Source organism: Globicephala melas, chromosome 17 (assembly GCF_963455315.2).
Source record: "Globicephala melas chromosome 17, mGloMel1.2, whole genome shotgun sequence".
Lineage (NCBI taxonomy): Eukaryota > Metazoa > Chordata > Mammalia > Artiodactyla > Delphinidae > Globicephala > Globicephala melas.
The window spans coordinates 17,820,574-17,836,758 of NC_083330.1; the positions used below are offsets into that span (position 1 = coordinate 17,820,574).

General features: G+C 42.2%; 1 protein-coding gene across 2 annotated transcripts in view; it reads left to right on the forward strand.

Moving 5' to 3' along the window:
- The window catches only part of LY96 (lymphocyte antigen 96), a 30,603-nt gene extending 15,105 nt beyond the window's left edge, over nucleotides 1-15,498 (forward strand). The window contains exons 3-5 of one of the 2 annotated variants that reach the window (XM_030859540.2): nucleotides 3,715-3,843; nucleotides 14,725-14,777; nucleotides 15,389-15,498. In XM_030859540.2, the coding sequence (XP_030715400.1) occupies nucleotides 3,715-3,843; nucleotides 14,725-14,777; nucleotides 15,389-15,487 (281 nt within the window). In that variant the 3' untranslated portion in view covers nucleotides 15,488-15,498. Of the gene's footprint in view, nucleotides 1-3,714; nucleotides 3,844-4,553; nucleotides 5,106-14,724; nucleotides 14,778-15,388 lie in introns of those variants that run through there. The other variant, XM_030859539.2, reaches the window with a different exon arrangement.
- The last annotated feature ends 687 nt before the right edge of the window (nucleotides 15,499-16,185 follow it).

A 16,185-nucleotide genomic window follows, 5' to 3' on the forward strand; every position in this document is an offset into this window, starting at 1 on the left:
AAACCTGTATCTTGATACTTTGTTTCTGCATTCATTTATTCATTAAAAAATACTTAGTAAATGTATAGTTTATTTCAAGTATTATGCTAGGTGCTGTGAATTCATTGATAAATAAGACATTCTCTTGACCTTCAAGAATCTCTCAGTGCAATAGAAGAGGCAGATGTGTAGATAATATAGTACGATAAGTGAAATGATAGCAATAAGGCTTAGTGGTAGCACAGAGGAAAGAACAATGAGCTACTTGCTCCACTTTCTTGGCCAAGGGGGAAATAAATAATCTACATTTTTTTTTTTTTTACTGAAGTATAGTTGATTTACAATACTATATTGAGTTCAGGTGTACAACATAGTGTTTCAGTACTTTTACAGATTATACTCCATTTAAAGTTATTACAAAATAATGGCTATATTTCCCTGTTCTATATGATATATCCTTGTTGCTCATTTTATACATAGTAGTTTGTATCTCTTAATCCCCTAAAATAATCTAAATTTTTGCCCAACAAAGGCTCTACAATTTCTTCCTCTTTTCTCAGGTTTTGTTTTCCGGTCTATGTGGGGTGCTTAACCTCTAGGTGTTTGCAAAAGTGATTATTTACATAATGAATGACCTCATTTTCAAGTGAGCCCCTTCCCCTTAACACACAGGAAACAGGCCTTCCAGACCCAAGTAATAATAATACAACACAGTTTCACTTAGGGTTCTCTGAAAAGCAGATACCAAGAAGGAATTAGACATACAAAGGATTTTTGGGGGGGAAATGTTTGTGAACAATAAAGGAAAGAGGAAGCTAGAGCAGGCAAGGAGAGGAGGCAGATTGAAGTGTTGGTCCGATACCTTTGAAATGAGAGAGAAGGAAGGAGAATTTGGTAGGATGGTCATCAGACCAAAATGCATCCCTGAGACATCCTCAGCCAGGTCAGTGGGGAGTCTTAGAGCAATGATTGCCTGTTACACGTGTCCCATGATAGGCAGGTGTAGGCTGGCTCTAGTGTCCTTGTTGTGCTCGGTCATTATAGGAGCAGACTGTTCGAGTCTGGCCTCCGGATGAGTGCTAAGATATATCTAAAAGTGCAGTAGCTGGTGGCTGTCTGCCCACGGCCCTCCTCCACACAGATTCTTTGGAAGGGAGTTTTAAGCAGCACACCTCCATGGCCACCACAAATACCCTAATCACTTACTAAATATGACATTTATATAACATGATATTAATTCAGTAATGAAAGAATGATTCAGTCATGTTTGTTTTTTTTGTGTGTGGTTCGCGGGCCTCTCACTGCTGTGGCCTCTCCCGTTGCGGAGCACAGGCTCCGGACGCGCAGGCTCAGCGGCCATGGCTCACGGGCCCAGCCGCTCCGTGGCATGTGGGATCTTCCCGGACCGGGGCACGAACCCATGTCCCCTGCATCGGCAGGCAGACTCCCAACCACTGCGCCACCAGGGAAGCCCTGAGTCATGTTTTTTTATGATGCTTTGTAGTTATGACCTGAGTTTCCCTAAAATATACTAGAACATCTGTATAAAATGTGGGCCACATTTATAGAAATCAACCTTATTTTTGTGGCCCTATCGCTACTTAAATTCAGTAAGAGCTATAAGATCAATCTTGTACCAAAAATAGGTTGGGAATGGAAATGATTTGAGACTTCATAGCCTTGCTAATAAATTATATGTCACTATTAACTAATTGACATATACAGCTGGTTCATAAGCCTTCCTCAACGTTATTTTCAGAAGTTCCCAAAGTTGTGTTAGGTGAGCTCAAAAACAGTCTTCTTCGCTAAACCCCCGAGAGCCACCATGTTTCTTGTCTCTCACTCGAACACCCACATTGATATCTCTGGCCTGCTGAGCCATGCAAGTGGTACCTCACTTCAACCACTGTTCACGTGCCTAACATGACCACAGTGATATCTAAGGGCAAGAAGCTTCTCAAGATGTAAAGGGTTGAGATGTCAAAGCAGCACTTCCTTTCTTGGAATCATTGAAGACTGGAATCATAGTGTGTTCCACACAGAAATGGAAGAAGATTCTTTGTTCTGCATTATCATTGGATGCCACGCTACCATGTGCTTGTATCTCAAGGCATCCCTTGTGAAAACAGCTCTTCAACTTCTATACACATCCCTGCTTTGAGAAAGGTTCAGGTCCATGCCCGTGGCGTGGGCCACGGGGCCACTGTTTGAAACAGACTGTATAACGTTCTTCTTCTCTACACTTTACCCTGAAAGTAGAGAAGTGGAGACAAGTAAGGAAGTTTGCTGGTACTTTAGGCTCAGAGTAACGAGAGGCTGCATTAAGATAGTGGTAATGGGGATAAAAGGGACACCAGTAGGATCGACCGGGATTAGGAATTCTAGTGCTGATTTGGTGATGAAGATAAGGAAATCAATTTTGGATCTTTTGGGTGTGGTAATAAGTGACATTTGAGTAGAGATATTGAATGCACACAGGGGACAGATGCTTAAAAGAAAGGTTGAGACTAAAGATGAAGATTTGGGAGTTATTACCCTATGTGGTATTTAAAGCTGGGGAGAGTGTGCAGTGTGAAAATTGAGAAGCACTGAGATTAGAATCCTAAGAGAGATGAGTCAGTGAGCTAGACTGGGGAGAGGAGTCAGAAGGCAGAACGGTTGGAGGACAACAAGAAGAGAGTGGTAGCGCCAACACCAAAGGAAGGACAGGGTTTTGAGGAAGGAGCTAGCAGTTCTGTTCTGCATAGCCAAGTTCAAGGTAAAGATGGAAAAACTTTTTTTTAATTTTTATTATGGCTACAATGAGTCATGGTGACCTTATTAGGAAAATACTTTCCATGAGGTAGTGGTTACAATAATTGTTTTCATTATAAAAAAGATTGTGCATCTTGTCCAGTTGGGCCAACTGAGTAACTTAGAAGAGTTGAGCAAAATGCATTTCTTCCTGGAATTTTCCATCTTCATTGGTAATAAAGAGATCCTGAGGAAATAATAAATAGCTCATCTATTTAATTTTTAATCAAAAGGTTCAATTTTGTTCTCCAAGAAATCTTTCATCAAAACAACCTTCCTGGTCTTCCCTGGTGGCGCAGTGGTTGAGAATCCGCCTGCCAATGCAGGGGACACGGGTTCGAGCCCTGGTCTGGGAAGATCCCACATACCGTGGAGCAACTAGGCCCGTGAGCCACAACTACTGAGCCTGCGCGTCTGGAGCCTGTGCGCCACAACAAGAGAGGCCACGACAGTGAAAGGCCCACGCATCGCGATGAAGAGAGGCCCCCGCTTGCCGCAAATAGAGAAAGCCCTCCCACAGAAACGAAGACCCAACACAGCCAAAAATAAATAAATAAATATATAGGAAAAAAAAACCCTTCCTTTCTCTTCCCTCTCTTTTGAATTTCCTAGTGGAACTATGACTACAACTGGAAATTTTATATTTTCATTTGATAGTTTTCTCAAAAATATAGGTTATTCTATTTTTAGGCATAGCCCACATAATTCTCACTGTGGAACATTCTATTTGATTACAATCAACTAGTGGCCCTCTCAGAACTTCACTTTTCTCGTCTACAAAACAGGGTAATAATATCCACATTATAGGTAGTTGTCATAATTAAATGAAATAATGTAGGAAAAGCACAGGGCATATTTTAAGTATACACTAAATGTTGGTTTTTAAATATTTATTAAAAAATACCTTATTTGAGTGGCTAATGAAATTTTTTTCTTTTTAAGGAAGAGACATAAAAAGCTTATATTTCAATATCTATGTATCTTTTAAGTCCGTGAATTTCCCAGTGCGCAAACAAGTTATTTGCCGAGGATCTGACGATGATTATTCTTTTTGCAGAGCTCTGAAGGGAGGTAAGCATTCAATTCGTATTACCCTCAGAATAGAGTATAATACCTTATGAGAATGCTATGAAAATTAAATACATTAAAAATGTGAAGTTCCTTTTCTGATAATAATTCTTTATTTCCATCCAAAGTTTTTCTTTTAGCAGTTTAAACAATATTTTACAATTATGTTACTGGATTGTTATTAAGATGACACTTATTTGGTGTGTTTGAAGGGATATTAAAATTTTTACCTTGTTCAGATTAATACTGTATATTTACCCTTGGTTATGGTTCTCTGTTTCTAAATATTACATTTATTATTTTTCATAAAAACACAATAGATTTTTCTATGCACTTACATTCGTTCCCTCAGTGTCTTTTCTCCCCTTTTTTCCACCCTGGAATTATTCACAGAATCATAAAATTTCAAACTTTAGGAACTTAGAGGTCGCTTATTGCAAACCCATGAATTTTTCCTTAATAATTTTTAAACTAGCATTTTAAATAGTTTAAAAAATTCTATATATCATATTGTCACATTACCAAAAACTAGAAAATGAAAACAATCAAAAAGTCACAGAATCATATTTCTAAGAACATTTTGTTCTCATTTTTTCATTCATGCATATTGTTATGCAGTTGTAAGTATACTGTACTATAATTATTTTCTCTTTTTTTTTTCTTGCGGTACGTGGGCCTCTCACTGTTGTGGCCTCTCCCATTGCGGAGCACAGGCTCCGGACGTGCAGGCTCGGTGGCTATGACTCATGGGCCTAGCCCCTCCGCGGCATGTGGGATCTTCCTGGACCGGGGCACGAACCCGTGTCCCCTGCATCAGGAGGCGGACTCTCAACCACTGCGCCACCAGGGAAGCCCTAATTATTTTCTTTTTAAAAATTAATTTATTTAATTATTTGACCAGATAATCCATGTGGTTTAAAAATCAGAGTATAAATGTTACATAATGAAACATCTCCCTTAGTGGGTGTGCCCTGGTTTACTTAACTATTTTCCTATTAGACACTTAGTCTTCTTCTGATATTTTTACTATTATAAATAATATTATAATGCATATATAAATATTCTCATATTTTAGATTTGAATATTCTCATGTTTGGAAGAAGGAGTTAACACATAACTCCAAGGGAGATTCCTGAGCTTAAATGGTTTGAATCTATGTGGTTTTGTTTACATAAGGCTGAATTACTTTTCTGAAAGATTGTATCAGTTTATACATTGTACCACTGGCAATATATACGTATAGTAGTTTAATCTCTGTCTTGTTAACATTGGGCATTATCATTTTATTTTTTAAAATTTTTATTGGGGTATAATTGCTTTACAGTGGTGTATTAGTTTCTACTTTATAATAAAGTGAATCAGCTATACATATACATATATCCCCATATCCCTCCCTCTGGCATCTCCCTCCCACCCTCCCAATCCCACCCCTGTAGGTGGTCACAAAGCACCGAGCTGATCTCCCTGTGCTATGCGGCTGCTTCCCACTAGCTATCTATTTTACATTTGGTAGTGTATATATGTCCATGCCAGTCTCTCACTTTGTCCCAGCTTACCCTTTCCCCTCCCTGTGTCCGCAAGTCCATTCTCTATGTCTTCAGAACCTTTTTTTTTTTTTTTTAGATTCCATATATATGTGTTAGCATACGGTATTTGTTTTTCTCTTTCTGACTTACTTCACTCTGTGTGACAGATTCTAGGTCCATCTACCTCACTACGAATAACTCAATTTCGTTTCTTTCTATGGCTGAGTAATAGTCCATTGTATATATGTGCCACATCTTCTTTATCCATTCATCTGTTGATGGACATTTAGGTTGCTTCCATGTCCTGGCTATTGTAATTAGAGCTGCAATGAACATTGTGGTACATGACTCTTTCTGAATTATGGTTTTCTCAGGGTATAGGGCATTATCATTTTAAAAAAGAAGTTTTAAAAAAACTTTATTAGGTTAAAAAACTTAAGCCTAATTGTTTTTTTTTTGTTTGTTTTTAATAAATTTATTTATTTATTTTTGGGTGTGTTGGGTCTTCGTTTCTGTGCGAGGGCTTTCTCTAGTTGCGGCGAGCGGGGGCCACGGGCCTCTTCATCGCGGTGCACGGGCCTCTCACTATCGCGGCCTCTCTTGTTGTGGAGCACAGGCTCCAGATGTGCGGGCTCAGTAGTTGTGGCTAACAGGCCTAGTTGCTCCGCAGCATGTGGGATCTTCCCAGACCAGGGCTCGAACCCATGTCCCCTGCATTGGCAGGCAGATTCTCAACCACTGCACCACCAGGGAAGCCCCCAAGCCTAATTGTTTTTTATTAACATTTAAAAAATTACTATTGCAGTTGAATGTTTTCCCCTATAATTATTTACAAGTAACCAGTGCCGTCTCTTGTTTAAAAACAGATTTCAGGCAGTTTACATGCATACGTTAATTTGAGCAACATAACATAAATTAGATAGACAAAAATTAGTTGGGACAAAAATGGAAAATAAGGGTAGAGAATTAATGGAACGATAGTAATATAAAAATTCTTGACAGAAAGGCTTATACTTGCTTTGACAGGGACATCAATTGGATTATACATTTTTTAGCAGTCAATAAAAAAAAAAGTTTCTGGGAGTTCCCTGGCGGTCCAGTGGTTGGAACTCTGCGCTTTCGTTGCCGAGGGCCCACATTCCATCCCTGCTTGGGGAACTAAGATCCCACAAGCTGTGCAGTGTGGCCAAAAGAAAAAGTTTCTAAGTAAACCAATCTGCTTGTTATGCAAATGAAGCTTCAAGATATGTCTCCCAGCCAACCAACTCTCCTCATCTCTAACTTGTCTGCCACCCCCAAGCCACATACACATTGTGGAGCTGGCATTGCTTATGAGTCTGGGCTCAGAGCCATAAACACCTGAGTCTGTGTCCCAGCTTTTCCACCTATCAGCAACGTGACCTTGGGTGTTATTGATAGAGGTTAGCTCTATCAACCTCGTTTTCCTCATCTGGGAAATGGGGACAGTGAAACCTATTTTACATGGTTTTAAGGATTAAATTAGAGAATGTGTGTTAAAAAGCTTAGTACAGTGCTCAGCGTGAGAATTCTAGAATTATGGTGATTAAATATTCATGTGCATAATAGGATCCTTGTTTTGTTCCTGACTTTATTTATAGTCCTGTCATTTTTATAAGTGAGGAAATCGATGTCTGCAGTGGTTCAGTAACGTGCCCTTGGTCATTTGGAGATCTGGTAATGGAGTAGCCTCCTAACTCTTAAGAACTACTCTTCCACTGGCCATGCTTTCTTTCCCTTTGAAAGAAATCCTCGGGACTTCCCTGGCAGTCCAGTGGTTAGGACTCCACACTTCCACTGCAGGGGACATGGGTTCAATCCCGGGTCAGGGACCTAAGATCCTGCAAGCCTGCACTGTGGCCTAAAAAAAAAAAAAAAGAAACCAAAACAACAACAACAAAAAAAATGAAAGAAATCCTCTTGGTAGATTACTGTTGTTTAAAAAGTGTCCATTTCTCTCATACAACAGCTTTACAATTATTTCACTTAATCTCTGTGGGATTATGTTGACATTTATGTGACTTTTCAAGGTTTCACTTTCTTGAGATCAAAGATGTATCAGACTCAACCCAGCCTGTCTGCTTCTTCCCACCTCCTCTCCCTGCCTTCCACAAACATCTGTTGAACCTAATTTGAGCAAGTCATGATTTAGGTTGTGGTGATCCAAAGTTGAATGATAGGTTCTCCCTCTTCAGAAGGTCACTCTGTTCTGGGAAAAATAGTCATGGGAACAAATGTTACAAGGAAATGTCATAAATGCTAATAGATTATATGCTCTTAGTCTTAACTGCATAGTTACCAACTTACTGTGACAGGAGAACTCAGATAAGGCTTCAGAGAGTCTTTTATTAGAATCTTGAGTCTGAGAACATCAGAGAGTGAGGAAAAAGGACATTCCCTGAGAGGAAACAGCATATGCAAACGTATCTAGCCACGAAGGAATATGTTTTATTTGGGGAGTATCTTTTTTGTAGCTGGAGCAGAATGTGTTTGTGGGGAATTGCTGGAGGTGAGCCTAGAAAAGGGGGAAGGAGCCAACATGTAAGTCATGCATAAAATATTGGCCTGCATCTTGTTGTTAGTGGGTGGGGATGACCCACTGAGATTTCCATTTTTGCACATAACTAAGGTCCTTATGGAAGTGTTACCGACCAGAGTTCTTAGCCTTCCCTGATCGATAGAAATTGATAAGAGGGACTTCCCTGGTGATGCACTGGTTAAGAATCTGCCTGCCAATGCAGGGGACACGGGTTCAAGCCCTGGTCCGGGAAGATCCCACATGCCACGGAGCAACTAAGCCCGTGCGCCACAACTACTGAGCCTGTGCTCTAGAGCCCACGTGCCACAGCTGCTGAAGCCTGTGCGCCTAGAGCCTGTGCTCCGCAACAAGGGAAGCCACCGCAGTGAGAAGCCTGCGCACCGCAACAATGAGTAGCCCCTGCTCGTAACAGATTCCCTTGCTCCCTTCCCGAGGTGGGGCGAGCTGGCCAGGGGTTGACCAGAGGCGTGGCTTAGGTGGTCTGCCCACCTCTTAGGTGGTGACGTGTGCAGGGGGCATGCGCAGTACCCTGCTTTTGCTCCTGACACCCAGTTTTTGCTTCCGGCTCTTCAGAAGTGGCAGTTGGGGTTTTTTTTGGCCTTTTTGTATCTTGTTGTACATAATTTGCCCCAACTGGGCCTGCATGCAGTTATTTTTCCTCCCTTACAGTTTCTCTATGCTTTGTTGCTGGAGGAGACATTAGTCCAGGTGCAAGCACTGCAGCAAAGGGTCCCAGGTCCCAGCCTGTCTCAAAAGGAGGTGGGGTTGGCTGAGGCAAGAAACTTGGATGGAAGGAAACACAGCTGGGAGGCTGTTGAGGGACCGCGAGGGCGGCCCTGGGAGTAAAGAGGAAGAGATGGAAGAGAGCGTATTGAGGAACAGGACAGGCGGGAAGTGCTGACTGATCTCACGTGGCAGGCAAACATTAGATCAATCAACAACTGCTCCAGGGCCGTTGACTGGGTGGACGGAAGTGCCTTTATCAGCAATGATGTGTGCAAAAGGAAGGGGCAGATTTTTAAAGAGAAGGATAGCGAGTTCTGGTTTGGCACGTTGGGCTCAAGGCCATTTGGGAACATTCAAATAAACATGTCCATCTGGCAGCCGAATATATGGGCTTAGAGCTCAGGACATTCTGATTTAAGAAGCATTGATGCTGTCAACCGTCCCTTGAAAATTTGGGAATCAAATGAGTAAGGAACATACTCACCAACTTTTAAAATAACTTTCCTTTTTTGGGTTGTTACAAAGGTCATACATTTTTAGGATATGATATTTAGAAAATATGGGCAAGTGAACATAAAATAAAAATGACACATAATCATTCCACTTCTTTTATTTTTAAAAAATATTTATTTAATTAATTTATTTTGGCTGCGCCGGGTCTTAGTTGCAGTACGTGGGATCTTCATTGCGGCATATGGACTCCTTAGCTGCGGCGTGCATGTGGGATCTAGTTCCCTGACGAGGGATCGAACCTGGGCCGCCTGAATTGGGAGCACAGAGTCTTACCCACTGGACCACGAAGGAAGTCCCTCCACTTCTTATACACACACACACACACACACACACACACACACACACACACACACCCCTTCATTTCTTTCAAAAATACATTTATGAATAAATAAATGGATATTTCAAAAGTGTTTTAAACTTAATAAGTCTGTTAGCCTTATTTTCAGGATTTTGCAAGGGTTGCTGTAACAAGGTACCACAAACTGGGTGGCTTAGAACAACAGAGATTTATCATCTAACAGTTCTGTAAGCTAGAAGTCTGAGATCAAGGTGCTTGTAGGGCTGTGCTCCCTCTGAAGGTTCTCGGGAAGGATCTGCTCCAGGCCTCTCTCCTAGGATCTGATGGCCCCAGGAGACTCTTGCCTTGTAGATCACCTTCTTCTTCCTGTGCCTTCATGTGGTCCCCCCTTTATGCACGTCAGTCTGCATGTCCAAATTTCCCCTTTTCATAAGGACACAGTCATATTCAATTAGGGCCCACCTTAATTACTTCATCTTAATTTGACTGTCCACAAATATCCTATTTTCAAATAAGGCCATATTCACAGGTACTGGGGGTTAGGACTTGAATATATCTTTTGGGGGGACACTGTGCAGCCCCATAACACCATCCCAGGCTTGGGTCCTGCGTCCTGCATAGTTGCCAGGAGACCTGGACTGGACCACTGGTGAGCTGCGTGGATCCCTTTCGGGAAGAGCAGAGAAGGGCCTAAGCTGAGGTTCTGTCTTCCTCTTCTCTGACTCTACCTGGGTTCTCTCTTGGCTCCTTCAAGAGGCTTCAAGCTAACTTCCCATAAGAGGAGAGTGGGAGATATGTCTTTCTCAGAAAGAAAGACAAAACAGTTGAAAAAAGAGGGCTACTCCACAGAAGAGGTTAGAGCTCCTTCCCGCGTGACCTGGTAAACATTTGGGCAGTTCCCCCAGACAGAAATTTGGGAGTTACTTTTTTTTTTTTTTTTTGGCTGCACAGTGTGGCGTGCGGGATCTTAGTTCCCTGACCAGGGATTGAACCCGTGCCCCCTGCCATGGAAGCTCCGAGTCTTAACCACTGGACGACCAGGGAAGTCCCTTGGGAGTTATTCTTGATTTCTTCCTCAAACTCAAGTCCCATCCATCTCCCTCCCTCCCTCCCTCCCTCCTACAAAGCTGACAGGGTTTGCTTCACAACCAGGGCCCTATACTTAGAAGGGCTTCACATTTGGGGTGTACTATTCTGGGATCACAGTCTTGAGATGCTTAGTCATTTTATCTTTGAGCGTGTGTTTTGTACACAAAGTGTGATGGGACAGTGGTGTATGTGCCCACCTCCCCTGGACAGGTTTTGGCTCCCTGCTGCTCACTACCTGCTGGTGCCCTGGGCCCTGTCTGGCATCTCCCCTCTCATCCCATCCAGTGACGCCTGCCACCCTGTGCCCCTGGTGGAGGCCTGGAGCAGGGAGGGTCAGGGTCAGGCATGGTATATCCTGCAGTGTCCGGGCTGGGGTATGGCAGTGGCTGCCCCACCTGGGCTGGCAGCACCGCGGCACTGTTTAGTGGGTGACTAGGTGGGGGCCAGACGGTCTCCCCCGCGGCAGGCAGCTCGTGGAGTTATTGCACAGAGGTTGCAAAACCTTTGAGGGTCGCTTGTGGATCTGCAGGCCCGTGGTAAAGAAAGATGCCCGATTTGGCTTCCTTGCCCCGCTCTGGGGTATGAGGCACCTGGCAGCATGTGGGAGGGCGACCCTGTCAGGCCAAGGCTTTGCACAGTTGTACCCCCCCACACCCCCAGGTCATTGTGGAGCAGCCCCTGGGTGCCTGTGAGCTTCTACACTTACCTTGCGCCCTGTGCCAGGGAACATTCCCTCGGATTCTTTCATACCTGGGGTACCTTCTCTTCCTCCTTCCAAACCTCCTGAGCCTGGCTTAGGTCCCTTTCTCCTCATCAGCTTCAGGCACCTTCTGGGAATGAGCCACGAAATATAAATTGCGAAACTTCAGTGATTCTGCCTCAGAGTTAAATGCTCTGATATTTGTGTATACAGTCGGCATTGTACGATATAAAGGGGAGTGGCAAAATTCATGCTAATGATTAAAATTTTTGTTTTATTTTGAATACATTAACTAGGAAACAAAAAATATGGCAGTGACTGTAGTTAGCGCTGCTGTGTGGTGTATCTGTAAGTTGCTAAGAGAGTAGATCCTAAAAGCTCTTATCACAAGGAAAAAAACCATTTTTTTCTTTCTTTCTTTTTCTTTTTTTGGTTTTATGAGGTGATGGATTACCGTGATAATCATTTGGCAGTGTATGTAGGTCAAGTTAATTATGCTGTACACCTTAAATTTCTGTGCTATATGTCAATTATATCTCAATAAAATTGAAAGAAAAAAAGTTTAAAACTCATGACAAGTCTAGAGAGAGGGGGAGAGAGACTATGGAAGAAAGGAAAAGACTTTATATTTTAGTACCTTTAATGGATGTTTCCCGTGCTTTCTGAATAAGTGCCCTCCCATTTTCATTTTGTGCTTAGCCTTGCAAATTATGTAGCTGATCTCGGAGCCAGGTATGCAGGGACCAGGTAGTACCAAGAGCTGGAAATTCAGAAGTGGCCAAAGCAAAGCCCCTGTCCTCATAGAGCTTGTAGGCCAGTGGAGGAAACAAGATGGTAACTAGGTCACGAAAGAAGATAAAGATGAAAGTGAAATAAGATTCAGTTTACGATAAGTGCTCTCAAGGAAAGCAGCAGGATGACGAGACAGAGCATGATGAGGGAGGTTACCTGAGATGGAGGTCACGGGAGGCATTTACCTCCTTTTCTCTTCACCACTGTCACTGCCTCCTGGGCTCTCACGGATATCCCTGACTTTCCGTGCTCCCCTTAAATCCAGCTACTATACAGTCATATGACTCATCTCTCTAAACAAACTCTGACCATTTCACATCCTTGGATGTTTCCCTATCACCTCCATTCTCTTAGTGTGGAACCTGAGTGCATTCACGCTTACTTCTTCAGGTTTACTTCTTAGCACTCCTGCTGCTTCTATTTTTTTTTTGTGGTACGCGGGCCTCTCACTGTGTGGCCTCTCCCATTGCGGAGCACAGGCTCCTGGCGCGCAGGTTCAGCGGCCATGGCTCACGGGCCCAGCCGCTCTGCGGCATGTGGGATCCTCCCGGACTGGGGCACGAACCCGCGTCCCCTGCATCGGCAGGCGGACTCTCAACCACTGCGCCACCAGGGAAGCCCGCTGCTGCTTCTTTGCTTTAACAACATTGAGCCCCTTGCAGGCATACATGTAAGCTATACTGATTTTCACCTTCCTGCCTTTGCTCCTGTTTTTCCAGCCACCTGGAATGTACCCCCTGCCTTCCTTCCCATCTTTTGTGATGGACCTACTGTCACAATAACAATAATATTAACATCAACTATAATATTCATAACATTATCATTATTATTTGCAAGATGTCATGGGAGGGGGGTCTAGAAAGGAGTAACATTTAGTGTTATAATAAATGACATTTGAATGTTAATAACATTTAATGAGTGCTATGTTCCAGGCCTTGTTCTGAGCACTTACATGTATTAACTTATATAGCCCTTGTGGACAGAGAATGTCACCTGCCATATCAGTAAACAAAGAATGTTGTGGCCATCAAGGCTTCAGCCACTGCAGCCGCCCCCTCCCTTCCCTCCCTTTCCCCCCCACCAGGGTAGACTCTGAGGGGTTTCAGGATGGAGAACACAGGATACCGGCCCTAGATAGTTAAGGTGCACATCAAAGGAATGATTCAGTGAGCCCAGACTCTTGCATCTTCCCATACATGGAAAAGTGCTAAATTCATGAACTTGAGAGGTTTGGTTTTTCTTTAATTTACAGTAATCTTTTGATGTTCCGACTGCCTCAGTTTTTTTTGGAAAAACTTCTATATATTCTGGCTCCTCGCTTACCCCTTTGGAGCAGTGCCTCAGAACTATCTGAGAGACTGTCTCCCAGGCTTAAGTCCTCAGTACGTCCACCGAATAAAGCATAATTCTTAACTATAGGCTGTGCATTTTTTTCAGTTGACACTCTCAGAATAATCCTATGAGGTAGGTGTTATTATCCACTGCCTCATTTCACTGAGGCACAGAGAAGTTAAGTGACTTGTCCAAGGTCACACACTGAGTAAGTAGAGGAGCTGGGATTCAAATCCAAGCAGTTCAGGTCCCAGAGCCATCACTCTTAACAAAAATGCTATCCTGCCTTTATCCTTACTGCATCTTTTCATTGCACATTGTATTTGGAATGGTTTCTTTGCATGTCTGTGTCCCCAAAAGACTTTAACTCTTTGAGGGAAAGGATGGTATTGTACTAACCCTTGTATCCCCAGTCCCTGGTACATAGTAGGCTTTCGATAAATATTGGTTGAACTATTAAATTTGAATTGGATTAGCCTTGAATGAAGGATCATAAGATCATGAAGATATGATCACTTTACTAAGTTCAAGAACCAACATCTTAATGTATTAGTACCCCTAATAACAATACTCCCAGAAGCAAATAAATAAATGCTTATTTGTGAGAAATGAAGGTATAGATGTAGACATAATCTATTCATTTGCTGGTAAGGATTGTCTTTAGCCAACTTGGAGAAAAATAATCAATACAGTTTGCACTTGACTATTTATATTACTTTAAGAAAGATTTTTGGTCAATACTGCTTTTGTTAGAGGTTCAGAACATTTCTCTTTCTATCCCTACCCTGTAAGTTCACTCCTTTGTTGTTTCTGACTGGGTCAGTGGAGTGTGGTTTTTCCTGCATTTCTGACTCTGTCCCACAGCTTCCTCAGGGCCAGGCCCATGGCTGTGCATTTCAAGTGACTACATAGCTAGGCTTCTCGGTGGTGGGATTGGAAGGAGACTTGGTATCCTGGCTGCCCTCCCAAATCTCTCCTCCACCTTTAGGAAGATTTTTCTTTATCATTCCCTGCTAAGAGGCAGCAACAATAAATATGTATATACCTAACTTGGGATGAAGCATATTAGCACTAGCTTGTTCATCATTCATTCATTATTGAGACCAGTGGGCCTTACAAGTTTGTATCCGCTGAGGGATGAGATATAGGCTGATACTGAGAGGGGCTCAGTGTGGCAGAGGAAGCCACAGGAGAATCGTAGCCAGGGTATAAGATTCATTATTTCTCTACGATTTTGCTTGGGATTGCTTCTGCCAGTAGTAAAATTGTAAGAGGTGCACTGTGGACTACAAACAAAAAAAATCACCTGACGTTAGCCAATAACTTTTTGTATTTTGTATTTTGGTTGTAGAGACTGTGAATACGACAATATCATTCTCCTTCAAGGAAATACGATTTTCTAAGGTATTGTTCAAGTCATTTTGTACTTCCTTAACCTTTTGCAGTAACAGATGTGTTAAGAATTTGAAACAAGCGATTCACAGCTTCTAAAAATATCGATTCAAGATTAAGATGTTCAAGGCTTTTTTTCACTTCTTTTTGGTTTTCGATATTTTGCTCTTTCTTCTTTCTGTGGAATATGGAAAAAATAGAAAACTTACACCAAAGAAAGCCCTTTTTAAATTTTATTTTTTCCTTCCAACATACCTTGCTAAAAGTAATGCTCATTGTTAATATGTTGAATGATCTTTGGGTGAAAGCACTGTAGGACCATTGTGTATAACTCAGTGACTGCCTCCATGGATAATAATGATGTAATTTTAGATATTTGCATTAGAAGTGCAATGAAATTTTGCACATGTTTCACTTCTGGTAACTATTTTAAGATAAACATTAATAATGCATATTCTTTACCTATTTTCTTACAAATTATATCTAATGTTTGAAGATTTCATAGGCTAGGCTAGAAAACTGAGAAAGTAAAAACCAATTCAATTTAAAATTCTTATAAAAGTCTTACAAAATAGAAGCATCTAACATTTTATATTACTTGTATTTCTTACTACTCGTTTTAGGGACGATACGATTGTATTACAGAAGCCATTGCTGGGAACACTGAAGAAAGGCTCCTTTGCTTGAACTTTACCATCATATACCACCCTGATTTCAGTTAGAATAAATCGAGTATATGTTTTTATTTTTCAAAGGTTTCATTCTTCATTTAAAATCTTTTTTTTTAATTTATTTATTTTATTTGTTTATTTCTGGCTGTGTTGGGTCTTCTTTGCTGCGCGCAGGCTTTCTCTAGTTGCGGCGAGCGGGGGCTACTCTTCGTTGCAGTGCACAGGCTTCTCATTGCAGTGGCTTCTCTTGTTGTAGAGTACGGGCTCTAGGCGTGCGGGCTTCAGTAGTTGTAGCACGTGGGCTCAGTAGTTGTGGCTCGTGGGCTCTAGAGCACAGGCTCAGTAGTTGTGGCGCACGGGCTTAGTTGCTCTGTGGCATGTGGAATTCTCCCGGACCAGGGCTCGAACCCGTGTCCCCTGCATTGGCAGGCAGATTCTTAACCACTGCTCCATCAGGGAAGTCTTTTCACTTAAATTTTTTTTTGCACAGTGTATTAGTTTGCTAGGACTGCCATAGCAAATACCACAGACTGGGTGGCCTAAACAACAAATTTATTTTTCACAGTTCTGGAGGCTAGAAATCTGAGATCAAAGTGTCAGCAGATTTGGTTCCTTTTGAGGCCTCTCTCCTTGGCTTGTAGATGGCCTTCTCCTCCCTGTATCTTCACATTATCTTCCCTCTGTGCGTGTGTCCTAGTCTCCTCTTCTTATAAGGACACCAGTCATATTGGTTTAGGGCCCCCCTGAGT